This window comes from Marmota marmota, unplaced genomic scaffold (assembly GCF_001458135.2).
Source record: "Marmota marmota marmota unplaced genomic scaffold, marMar, whole genome shotgun sequence".
Classification (NCBI taxonomy): Eukaryota; Metazoa; Chordata; class Mammalia; order Rodentia; family Sciuridae; genus Marmota; species Marmota marmota.
Window position 1 is genome coordinate 24,901,585 of NW_026000068.1, and position 12,981 is coordinate 24,914,565.

Genomic DNA, 12,981 nt, shown 5'->3' on the forward strand with positions numbered 1-12,981 from the left:
CTGGCCTTTCTTGCTTTTTGAAACATGTAATTGTTGCCTGTGGTCACTCTACAATAGCACACCAGAACTTCTTACTCTTATCTAACTACAACTTATTACTCATTGATCAATCTTTCTCCTTCCCTTCCTTTTTCTCTTCTCTTCCCAGCCTCTGGTAACCACTGTTCTACTTTCAACTACTAAGCGATCATCTTTTTTTAGATTCCACATATACAATCTTTCTGTGCCTAGTGTTTCACTTAATATAATGATGCCCAGTTTCACCCATGTTATTATTATATGAAATGATAGGATTTTGTTCTTTTTAATGGATTAGTAATATTCCATTATGTACCACATTTTCTATAACCATTTATCAGTTGATAAGACACTTAGGTTGTTTTCATTTCATGACTGTTGTGAATTATACTGTAGTAAATATGGGAGTACAGTTGTCTCTTCAACATATGATTTATTTCCTTCAGATATGTACCTAATAGTGGGATTGCTAGATCATATTGTAGTTATGTTTTTAATTTTTTTTAAGAGAGAGAGAGAGAGAGAGAGAATTTTTTTAATATTTATTTTTTAATTTTTGGCAGACACAACATCTTTATCTTTATGTGGTGCTGAGGATTGAACCCATGCCCCGCACGTGCCAGGCAAGCAGGCTACCGCTTGAGCCACATCCCCAGCCCCTGTTTTTAATTTTTTTGAGGAAACTCCATACTGATTTCCATAATTGCTGTACCAGTTTACATTTTCACCAACAGAGTGCAAAAAGTGTTCCTTTTTCTCTACCCCCTTGCTAGCATTTGTTATCTTTTGTGTTTTTGAAGATGTTCTTTTGGGCTGGGGATGTGGCTCAAGTGATAGCGCACTCGCCTGGCATGCGCGGGGCGCTGGGTTCGATCCTCAATACCACATAAAAATAAAAAATAAAGATATTGTGTCCACCTAGGGCTGGAGTTGTGGCTCAGTGGTAGAGTGCTCGTCTAGCATGCGCAAGGCCCTAGGTTCGATCCTCAGCACCACATAAAAATAAATAAATAAAATAAAAATATTTTTTAAAAAAGATATTGTATCCACCTAAAACTAAAAAAATAAATATTTTTTTAAAAAAAGAAAATGTTCTCTTTTTTTGGAACTGGGAATTGAACCTGGACCTTCTAGTTCTACCTTTGAGCTGCATCCCCAGCCATTTTTAATTTTTTTATTTTAAGACAGGGTCCAAGTTACCAGGGCTGATTTCAAACTTGCAGTCTTCTTGCCTTCAGCCTCCATTAGTTGCTAAGATTACAGGGATCTTAATTGCACCTGCTGACAATAGCCATTTTTACTGGAGTGAGGTGATAGCTTACTGTAGTTTTTTTTTTGTTTGTTTGTTTGCTTGTTTGCTTGCTTATTTTTTCATGCTGGAGATTGAATACAGGGCTTCACGTAGTAGGCAAATGCTCTACCACTGCACTATACCCCAAGTCCCTCATTGTGATTTTGATTTGCATTTCGTAGATGATTCCTAGTGTTATTTCTTTGTTTTTGTGGTGCTGAGGATTGAACGTCCAGGAGCCACATCCCCAGCCCTTATCTTTGATGAAAGTTCTTGCTAAGTTGCTAAGGCTGGCCTGAACTTGCAGTCCTACTGCCTCAAGTAGACTCCCAAGTAGCTGAGATTATGGCCATCTTTTGAGAAATGTCTGTTTAGGTCTTTCATGTTATATTTTGTTTTCTAGTCCTGAGAATTGAGTCCAGGGCTTCATGAATGCTTGGCTTCTGCTCTACCACTAAGATACACCCATAGCCCTATATTGTCCATATTTTAACTGAGTTGGCTTTTTTTGATACTGATGGGATTTTTTGTTGTTGTTGTTGTTCTAATTAGTTATACATGACAGTAGTGATACTGAGTTTTTGAGTTCCATACTCTGGATATGAGCCCTTGTCAGCTGTTAGTTTGCAAGTATTTGTTCTGTACCATAGATTATCTTTTCCCTCTGATGATTATTTCCTTTGCTATGCAGAAACTTCTAGTTTGATGTGATCCCATTTTGCATTTGTTCTATGCCTTTCAGGTCTTGACCAGAAAACCTTTGCTCATTCCAATATCCTGAAACATTTCCCTTATGTTTTTCTGTAGTCATTTCATAGTTTCAAGGCAAAATGGAGTGGCTCTTCAGTGCACTGATCCTCCTTACTCAGGCCTTTTTGCAACTAGTGTAACTGATGAGAGATAGGGGTCTAGTTTCATTCCTTTGCATGTGGATACCTAGTTTTCCCGGCACCATTTCACTAAAAACATTGTCCTTTCTTCTGTGTATGTTCTTAGCACTTTTTTCAAAAAACAGCTGACTGTAATTGTACATGTTTACCTTTAGATTCTCTATTCTGTTCCATTAGTCTTTGTGTCTATTTTTAATGCCAAAAACCATTCTGTTTTGATTATGACAGGTTTGCAGTATATTTTGAAGTCAGGTAGTATAATGCTTATTGCTTAGTTCCTTTTCCTCAAGATTACTTTGGATATTTGGGGGTTTTGTGGTTCTGTACAAATTTTAAGATTGTTTTTCTAGTTATGTGAAGAATATCTTTGGTATTTTATTTATTGCATTAAATCTGTAGATTGCTTTGGGTAGCATGGTCATTTTAGCAATATTTATTCGTCCAATTTGTTAACATAGAATGTTTTTCAACTTTTTTATGTCCTCTTCAAATTTTTTCATCTTTTAAAAATTTTTTTTGTCCACTGAGCCACATCCCCAACCTTTTTTCTTTTTTGTTTTGAGACAGGGCCTCCCTAAGTTGTTGAGACTGTCTTTGAATTTGTGATCCTCATGCCTCAGCCTCCACACTTCCTGGGATTACAGGCTTGAACCAGCACCCAGCTCATCAGAGTTTTATAGTTTTTGTTGTAGAGATATTTTCTCTTTGGTTAAATTTATTTTTAAGTTTTTTGTATTTTTTTTTTGATAGCTCTTGTAAATCAGGTTGCTTTCTTGATCTCTATTTCAGGTAATTAGCTATTGACATATAATAGTGCTGAAGATTTTTAAATTTTGATTTTATATCCTGCAAATTTCTAAATTGTTTATTGGTTCTAGTAGTTTTTTGGTGGAGTCTTTGGGGTTTTCTTTATATACAATCACATCATCTGCAAACAGTGACAATTTGACTTCCTTTTTGCCAACTTGGTTGCCCTTTCTCTCTTCTGTCTGATTGTTCTGGCTACTGTATTGAACAAAAGTGGTGAAAGTGGTTATCCTTGGCTTGTTCCAGATCTTAGAAAGCTTTCAATTTTTTTTTTTAGTACATATTAGCTGTTGGCTTATTATGTATGGCCTTTGTTATGTTGATATATATTCTTTCAAAACATCCTTCAGTGTTTTTGTCATTAGGGGTGTTGACTTTTATCAGATGCTTTTTTTGCATCTCTTAAGATGATCATGTGAGTTCTGTGTTTCAATCTGTTGGTGTGATTTATTGTGTTTATTGATTCATATACTTTGAGCTATCCTTGCATCCCTGGGATGAACCCCACTTGATGACAGTGAAAACAAAACTTTTGTGTGTGGTACTGGGGATTGAACCCAGGGCCTCACATATTCTAGGCAAGTAGTCCACCACTGAGCTATATCCCTCACCCTTTTTAATTTTTATTTTGAGACAGGGTCTTATTAAGTTACCCAGCCTGGCCTTGAATTTTTGATCCTCCTTACTCAGCCTCTGGAGTAGCTAGGATTACAGGCATGACCATCATGCCTGATTTTTGTATTTCTTTATGATTTAACCTTGCTAAATGAGGCTAGGGATATAGCTCAGTTGGAAGAGGGCTTGCCTCCCATGCACAGGCCCTGGGTTCAATCCCTGGCACTACCCAAAAAAAAAAAAAAAACACCCTACCAAAGGGTATGTGTCCATAATTTGTCCTTTTGAGTTATTAAATGTGTTAGCTTGTAACTGTTCATAATAATCTATAATGATTCTTTGTATTTCTGTGCTGTCAGTTGTAATGTGTCTGATTTTATTGGAGTATTGCTATGGATTGGATAAGTATCCCTCAAAGGTCCATGTGGCAAAGGCTTGCTTCCTAGCCTTATGGTGCTTTTGGGAGGCGGTAGGGCCTTTAGGAGGTGAGTACATATGAGAGGTCTCTGTCTCTTGACTTCCTTTTTTGCCATCTTGGTTGCCCTTGGTATGCCTTTGAAGAGGACTGTGGGACCCAGTTCTTTGTTCTGGTTCACTCCTCTGACCATGAAGTAAGTGGTTTTGCTGCTACCATGATCTGCTGCTTCACCCAAAGTAATGGGGCCAACTGATCATGTATTGAAACCTTAAAACTATGAGCCAAAATAAATTTTTTATATATTTATTATCTTAGATATTATCCATATCTTAGATAATGGAACACTAACTTAAGTTTTCTCTATTTTTCTTAGTCTGTCAATTTTATATATCTTTTGAAAGAACTAGCTCTCTGATGGCTCTTTAGTATTTATGTTTTCTTTCTCCCTCTGTTGCATTTATTTCTTGTCTGATCTTTGATTTTTTTCCTTCTACTAATTTTGGGTTTGGTTTGTTCTTGTTTTTCTTATTCCTTGAGATGTGCTGGTAGGTGGTGGTTGTTTTGTTGTTGTTGTCGTAACTGAGATCTTTCTTCTCTTTATTTTTTTTTTTCAGTAGGCATTGAACCCAGTGGTGTTCTACCACTGAGCCACATCCCCAACCATTTTTATTTTTTTATTTTGAGACGGTCTTGCTGAGTTGCTCAGGCTGGCCTTGAATGAGGTCCTCCTGCCTCAGCCTCCCAAGTCACTAGGATTACAGTGTGTGATACCTATTCTCTTTCTTGATGTAGACATTGATATCTATAAACCTATCCTACTGCTTTTGCTACTATATCCCATGTGTTTTTACGTTGTTTCTTCATTTCTCCCCCCAGGAAATTTTAAATATTTTTTATCTCTTCCTCAGTCTATTGGTTATTCAAGAGTAAGTTGTTTAATTTTCATGTATTTGTGTTTTCTGAAGTTTTTCTTGTTCTTGATTACTAGTTTTATTGCATTGTGCTCAGAAAAGATGCTCAATATGATTTCAATTTTTAAAGATTTGTTGAGACTTTTTTTTTTGGTCTATCACATGATCTGTCCTGGAGAATGTTCCATGTACTCATGAGAAAAATGTATATTTCAGATGGAATGTTCTGTTAGGTTCATTTGTTCTAGGATACAATTTAGCTCTATTTTTTTTATTTTGATTTTCTGTCTGGATGACCTGGGTTCAAAGTTGAGAACCAGCCATTTGTCTGACTTTATTTTTTTGCTGTGAGGTTGGTAGTGACACTTTTTCCAGCTGTGTTCCAATCTGTTAGCTTTATTTTATAGTTTCTCTGCATTTTAGATAAATAGTAGAGTCTGTCCCCTGAGAGAAAGTTAATTACTTCTTGATATGATATTAGTACTTAGTCCTCATACAACTGTATCTGTCACAGTGTTTTGTAATTATTTGCCAATATATCTGTCTCAACTGTGAGTTATTATACTATTTGATGGAAGCAACATCTGTGACCTCTATATACTAAATGTTTCCTAATCAGTGGTAGGCACTTAGTATATGTTGAATAGAATTACAAGAAGATTTTAATTCATAGCATATTCCTGGTACTTTGTAAGATTCAGAGTATCTTATTTGAGTATCAAATATTTGATTTGTTGAATAATTCATGAATAAAATGGCTTATTTATATGGTATTTAGAAATTGAGTTAACTTTTGTTGGCTTAGATTTCCAGGTAACTTTTTAAAAATTGGGTCAGTTTAAAAGTTTGATTTATGGGGGGTGGGTAAGGAAGAATGAATGAACTTTGGATTGGGTAGAGGGGAGTGGGGGGAGGGGAAAGGATATCGGGGTGGGAAGGATGATGGAATGAGACAGACATTATTACCCTATATACATGTATGATTACACTACACTACCAGTGTGACGCTGCACCATGTACAGCCAGAGGAATGAGGAGTTGTGCTCTATTTGTTTATAATGTGTCAAAATGCATTCTACTGTCATGTATAACTAATAGAACAGATTTTTTAAAAGTTTGATTTAGGGGCTAGGGTTATGGCTCAGTGGTAGAGTGCTCACCTACCATGCATTAGGCACTGGGTTTGATCCTTAGCACCACATAAAAATAAAACAAAGATATAGTGTCCACCTAAAACTAAAAAAATAAATATTTAAAAATAAATAAATAGAAGTTTGCTTTAATCATTTCTGTAATAAAAAATCTTGTTTGATACAGCTTCAGTTGCATGGTTTAATTATTACTTGCTCAAAAAAGATTCACAGGGTTGAATTATTTTGTTCTCCCAACTTTGGGGCCATATTTTTTGTTTGAGAACCTCAGAAAAGTAATAAATTATTATATTAAAAATTTTCTTTACATCAAACTGTTATTTGTAAAAGAGTAAAATTGTATTCTCCTTGTAATATTTATAAGTAGTTTAGATTAAGAGTGAATTTAGTATTATGCTTTTATTTTTATTGGACAAATAAAAAAGATTTTTTTTCAAACTAACTGCGTCTTTTCCAGATCAAATTTTCGCCGGTAGCTAAAAAGTTGTTTGTTGTAACTGCAGTGAGTGCTATATCTGTAGTTTTTCTGGCCCATCACTTTAAAAGAAAACGTGGAAAGAAGAAAGGAAAAATATTACCATGGGAACCAGAGCACCTCTTACTGGAGTACACTAAAAGAGCAGCATCAGACAAAGGTATGTGAAAATAGCTGAACCAAGTCCACAGAAGAAATTTCTTGTGTAAATCATGGATGAAATACAGGGATTTCAGCATTTCAGTCTTCAAAATTTTTTCCTTAATATTTAACTTGTAAGTAATTAAACATTTTAGAAAGACTAGAAAATATAGAAAAGTAAACAGAAAAAATTAAAATCACTTGAAATTCTACTGCACAGAAATAGCTACTGATAGTGCTTTAGTGTGTCTTTCCATTTGTATTTGTACCTAATTATATTGAGGTATAAAATTTGCTGTTATCTATAAGTAAATTTGTATTAAGAATAGCTTTCCAGGTCTATAAAAATATATCTGTACTATCATTTTTATATATAATTTGGGTTAAATTTGTACAAATGTACCCTAATCTATTTAAGCATTTCCATTGTTGTTCATTGTGGTATGTTCATGGTTTTCTTATTTTGCACACATTTTTTTATTTCCTCAGAATCTTTAGTTGTAGAAGAATTGCTGAATTTTAAAGAATTTATAACTTTTGTTAGAGATATGGTACATATTGCTAAATTGTAGGAATAAAAATACTTTCTTGAATATGCTAGAATTTTCAGATTTTTATTTAGTGTATGATATGCTTTCATGATGCATTTGTCCAGCACATAAGGAGCAACAATTTGCACTAAGCACAGTGAACACTGCAGTAGTGATTGCTATCATTCATTGAAAATTTTATTAGATTTTAGACAGATGCTGTATACTTGGTGCTTTATTTAACTTTATAGCAGTCCTGTGAATTAGGACTACAAAACTCTTTGTGATTGTTCGCTTTTATATATAAAGGAAAATTGAGATAAGTAAAAGTTAAGTGATTTACCCAAGGCTGTATAATTTTAAAGTACTGGGATTTGAATCTAGAAGTGTCTTACCTGGTCTGTTAAGAAAAACTTAGATATGCCATCTGCCCCAGAAAAATGGATAGATGGATGGAGGAGAGAGATGTATAAAAAACTGAATGTAATACAATGTGGGTAAGGTTTAGATATAATTCAGGAAAGGAATTGCTTTGTTATAATGTACAGTTTGAAGTTTAATAGTTGTTAGTGGTTTCATAGTGATTATAATAGACCATTCAAATTTTCTTTTTTCTTTTTTTTTTTTTTATTGGTTGTTCAAAACATTATAAAGCTCTTGACATATCATATTTCATACATTAGATTCAAGTTGGTTATGAACTCCCAATTTTACCCCAAATACAGATTGCAGAATCACATCGGTTACACATCCACATTTTTACATACTGCCCTATTAGTAACTGTTGTATTCTGCTACCTTTCCTATCCTCTACCATCCCCCCTCCCTCCCCTCCCATCTTCTCTCTCTACCCCATCCACTGTAATTCATATTTCTCCTTGTTTATTTTCCCATTCCCCTCACAACCTCTTATATGTAATTTTGTATAACAATGAGGGTCTCCCTCCATTACCATGCAATTTCCCTTTTCTCTCCCTTTCCATCCCACCTCATGTATCTGTTTAATGTTAATCTTTTCTTCCTGCTCTTCCTCCCTGCAAATTTTCTTGATTAATTAGGTGAACTGACTCTTAATTTCAGAAGCAAATTTTAGTAGCTTTAAAAACATTAGAGGGGCTGGGATTGTGGCTCAGCAGTAGAGCACTCGCCTAGCACGTGGGAGGCCCTGGGTTCGATCCTCAGCACCACATAAAAATAAGTAAATAAAATAAAGATATCGTTTCCAGTTACAAACAAAAAATAAATATTAAAAAAAAATTAGAGATGGTGGGCTGCGGTTGTAGCTCAGTGGTAGAGCACTTACCTTACACATGTAAGACACAGGTTTTGATCCTCAGCACCACACAAAAATAAAATAAAGATATTGTGTCCATCTACACCTAAAAATGTTTTAAAAATGATTAGAGATATAAATATTAATACTATTGTACATTTGATAATTTGTTCAGGTGAATGGAGTATGTTTTAAAAATTAGAAGCTTTCTGAATGAATATAATATAAATTTCAAATTTTACATGAAAATTATTATTAAAATTATTGATACTTTAAATATTTGTATGTTTGTTAATAGGTTCAAGTTGTTCCAGTAGTAGACAGAATTTGACATTATCTTTAAGTTCCACCAAAGACAAAGGATCTCAGTCTTGTAACTTTGCTAATGGAGGACTTTTCAGTAAATACTCAGGTTCTGCACAGAGTTTGGCTTCTGTAAGTAAAAACCTATATTTATTATTATTATTATTATTATTATTATTATTATTATTATTATTATAACATTTGTTGTATGTCTCTTCTTATATATTAGTTTAAGTGTCACACACTTAACAGCTCTTTGTATAGAAAGAACCTTATCAAATCAGCTGGTTAATTTGTTTTCTTCAGGCAGGTAAAAGTATTTTTTGGCTAAATATTTCAGACAGTTTGGTTCCAGGTTTCTTTGAGTGAGTGTTATAGTTCATAGGATCCTATGAGAGTGGTTTTGATGTGAAAGCAATGCTTCAAAATTAGATGCTATACAAGAAGCTGATTGATGTAGCCAGACTTTGTGCTAAGTTACAAAAATCCCTTGATGAGCCTACTTAAGGAAAAGTATTTGGCAAGTGTGGGGTTCCTTACCTCCTCTTTTGCAGCGTTCATATTGTATTAACTAATAGGTGGAAGACTTCCTGAAATCCTTAATATAATATTTTTTAAAAATATTTTTTAGTTGTCCAATGGACCTTTATTTTATTTATTTATATGTGGTGCTGAGAAGTGAACCCAGTGCCTCGCACATGCTAGGCAGGCACTCTACCACTGAGCCACCACCCCAGCCCCTAAATCCTTAATATAATATTGATTGACAAGTGAGGAATAAAGTTTATATATCTTTAAAATTTTTATTTATTTATTTCTTGTACTAGAGATTGAACCCAGGGGCTCTGAGATACACCCCCCCCCAGTCCTTTTTTTTTTTCAAGATAGGGTCTCACTAATTTGCTTAGGGCCTTGCTAAGTTGCTGAGGCTGGCCTCAAACTTGTAATCCTCTTGCCTCAACCTCCTTAGTACCTGATACTACAGGCATGTACCACCATGCCCAGTAAAAATATAATTTTTTAAAGGCTTATGAGTAGGAACATCTAGATCAAAGACCTGTAGACTTTCTGTGCTATGAAATTGAACAGGATAATAAAGAGTATACCTATAGTTCAGTGTCAGAAATACCTATTTAGAAATTTTTCAATTGAAATTTGAAACTTTTATTTTTAACTAGAATTAGACATGGGGAATTTCATGATAGTAATATAACAAGTTTTCAGAATCACTTTACTGTACTTCTTCAGCCAGCCTCATCATTTTCCTGCCAGGGGTATAAACCCAGATTTCTGCCTGGATTTTCTGCCCTGTAGTCAGTAGGTTATGAGTGCCTAAATTATGGTCATGTTAACAGAAGTAGAAAGGAGAAAAAAGGATCTAGAAATGCTTAGTCACTGGATATGAAAGACGTGGGAAGACCTGTTGGAGATGACTTCCTGTTTTTTGTTTTTTGTTGTTGTTGTTGTTGTTTGTTTGATAAATTATGGGAATTGGAAATATTAGTGAACTTGGGAGGAGGAGGAATTTTTGTTGTGGGAAGATGCTGAACTTCTTTTTATGATGTAGTCAATTTGAGATGCCAGCAGAAAACCAGGTGGAATCAACTAGTAGGCAGAAGAAAAGATAGATCTGGATTACTCAAAAGAAAACATAATTGGAATTAGGGATTTGTAATTCATTTGCATAGAGGTGATTGAAATATGATGTAGTGGACCTTGCTAAGGTTGAAGAGTATGTACAATAATGATACACACTTTTAATTCTCATTTGGCAAAGAGTCAGCATTGTCAAACATTCTAAAAGGGAAATAAGCTAGATAACATTATAAAAATAACTGCCTCATGCTTATGGAAATAACTGATTTATATTCAAAATATTGTTCTACTTATGTATTTTTGAGCAAACAGAGACTCAGAATATTTAGGGTCATATGAATCCTAATTTTGCTTGAATATAATCAGAATTATTTCTTCAGGTGAAAATTGCATTGATTGTTTCCCCTGCTATAGGATTTATGTAAATAATTAATAAATATAAATAAATATAGTATTCTAGAGAGATTTTAAAGGAACTTTTATTAATCTTACTTTTAGGTCCAGAGTGTCAATTCCTGCCATAGCTGTGCTTGTGGCAATTCTAATTCCTGGGACAAAGTGGATGAAGATGATGTTAAACTTGTAAATATTCCTGTGACCACTCCTGAGAACTTATACTTAATGGGTAAGAATAACATGATAAAGTTTTAAGATATTGAGTTTTGAAACTAAAACAACTGAATTGTTTTAAGAAGAGCAACTGTAATTTTAAAATGTTGTATCTGTTGAATCTAGTCTATATAGCATCACCAGTTTATTAATTTCCTGATGGTGCTGTAACAAAATACTAAAAATGTGGTGCCTTAAATAGTTGCAATTTATTCACACAGAGTTCTGGAGGCCAGAAGTCTGAAGTCTTTATCACTGAGATGAAATCAAGGTGGAGGCCTATGGGAGAGTTCATTCCTTGTCTCTTTCAGTTTCTAGTGACTGCTAGCCTTCCTTGGCTTGTGGCCACATTACTCCACCTCTGCCTCGGGTCTTTCTGTTGCATTCTCTGTGGACATTAAATCTCCCTTCACGTCTCTTAAAAGGACACTTGTGTCAAGTATGGTAGAGCATACCTGTAATTTCAGCAGCTTGAGAGGCTGAGGCAGGAGGACTGCAAGTTCAAGGCCAGCCTCAGCAATTTAGCAAGGCCCTAAGCAACTCAATGAGACCCTGTCTCTAAATAAGATATAATAAAAGCCTGGGATGTAGGGATGTAGCTTAGTGGTTAAACACCCCTGGGATCAATCCCCAATACCAAAAAAAAAAAAAAAGGACACTTGTAATTGAATTTAGGGTCCACCAGATAATCTAAGACAATCTCATTAGGATCCTTACCTTAATTACATCTGCAAAGATACTTTTTTTCACATAAGGTAGAACAGATTCTGGTTAGAACTTGCTGTTTTTGTGTAGCGATCATTAAGCCTACTACATTAAGCTAACCTAATGACTCTTCTCTAATAATCTATCCAAATCCACTTTACTTCATCTGCTATCATTTGTATTCTTCCTATATCCAGAGAAATTAAGCAGAAAGAAAATCTTCTGTGTATCCCATCTCAGTGTTACTCTTGACTTGACCACAAGCATGTCTAGGGAGCCTCACTGGAGCCTTGTGTAGGGAGGGAACAACAACAAAAAACCCTGAACAACAAAAAACCCTGAACCTGCTATTGAATCAGAACATTCAAGTGCTTTTCCTTCCCTAATATTTTGCACTGTATTTTAGGCCACATTCCTTTTAAATAAAAAATAACCCCTAAAATCTTTGATGTGGCCCTGGAGAGCAGTACAAGGGTTGTCTTAGTAAAAGGCTGTGTGCTTTTAGGGTATTCCCATGGTCTGGAATAGTTAGGCTATATCACCTCCAGTGGTATTACAGTGGGGGTTTCTGCAAAGGGTAAAGAAGAATACTTCTTTTACCATTTTCTCCAAAGGTCACCAAAGAATTAAGCTCACTCTGTTTCTAGATAACTCTGTCTAGTAAATCTTCAGTCACAGATTCTGTTAGAATACTCAGCACTTAAATTGAAGAAAAGTAGAGCAATACCAGATAAGCTGCAATGAGGTTTGCTGTATTATAAAATTTGAATTGGTAGGAGCCCTGTGGGTCACCTAATCTAATCACTTCTATATTTTTGCTTAAATTCCCTTTCCAAAACTGACATTCTAAAAAGATCTGTGACTTGTCTAGTAGCATATCCTGTAATCCCAGCATCTTGGCAGCCTGTGGCAGGAGAACCATGAGTTGAAAAGCAGCCTCAGCAACTTAGCGAGACCCTGTCTCAAAATAAAAAATGTAAAAAAGGACTGGGGATGTGGCTCAATGGTTGATCCCCCGCTGGGTTCAATTCCCAAAACCAAAAAAAAAAAGAAAAAGTCTGGTGACTTATATTTGACGTCCTGTTATAAAACTGATGAGATATGGTGGTCTGGGTCATGTTCCACAATGAAGTGGAACCACAGTACTTCCCAAGGAGTCATCTGTTATCTTTGGACAACTCTGATCTTAGGTAATTTTCCTGTGTTCAGCCAAAATAATTGGACAGATAGATAGGGGATAGTGTAAGG

The 12,981-nt window shown here is 35.0% G+C and overlaps 1 protein-coding gene across 4 annotated transcripts in view; it reads left to right on the top strand.

The window, feature by feature from the left end:
• The window catches only part of Miga1 (mitoguardin 1), a 73,509-nt gene that overhangs the window by 7,853 nt on the left and 52,675 nt on the right, over window positions 1-12,981 (top strand). For all 4 annotated transcript variants that reach the window (XM_048814107.1, XM_048814108.1, XM_048814106.1 and 1 more), the window contains exons 3-5: window positions 6,559-6,736; window positions 8,819-8,955; window positions 10,918-11,044. In XM_048814107.1, coding sequence (XP_048670064.1) covers window positions 6,559-6,736; window positions 8,819-8,955; window positions 10,918-11,044 — 442 coding nt within the window. The remainder of the gene's footprint in view (window positions 1-6,558; window positions 6,737-8,818; window positions 8,956-10,917; window positions 11,045-12,981) is intronic.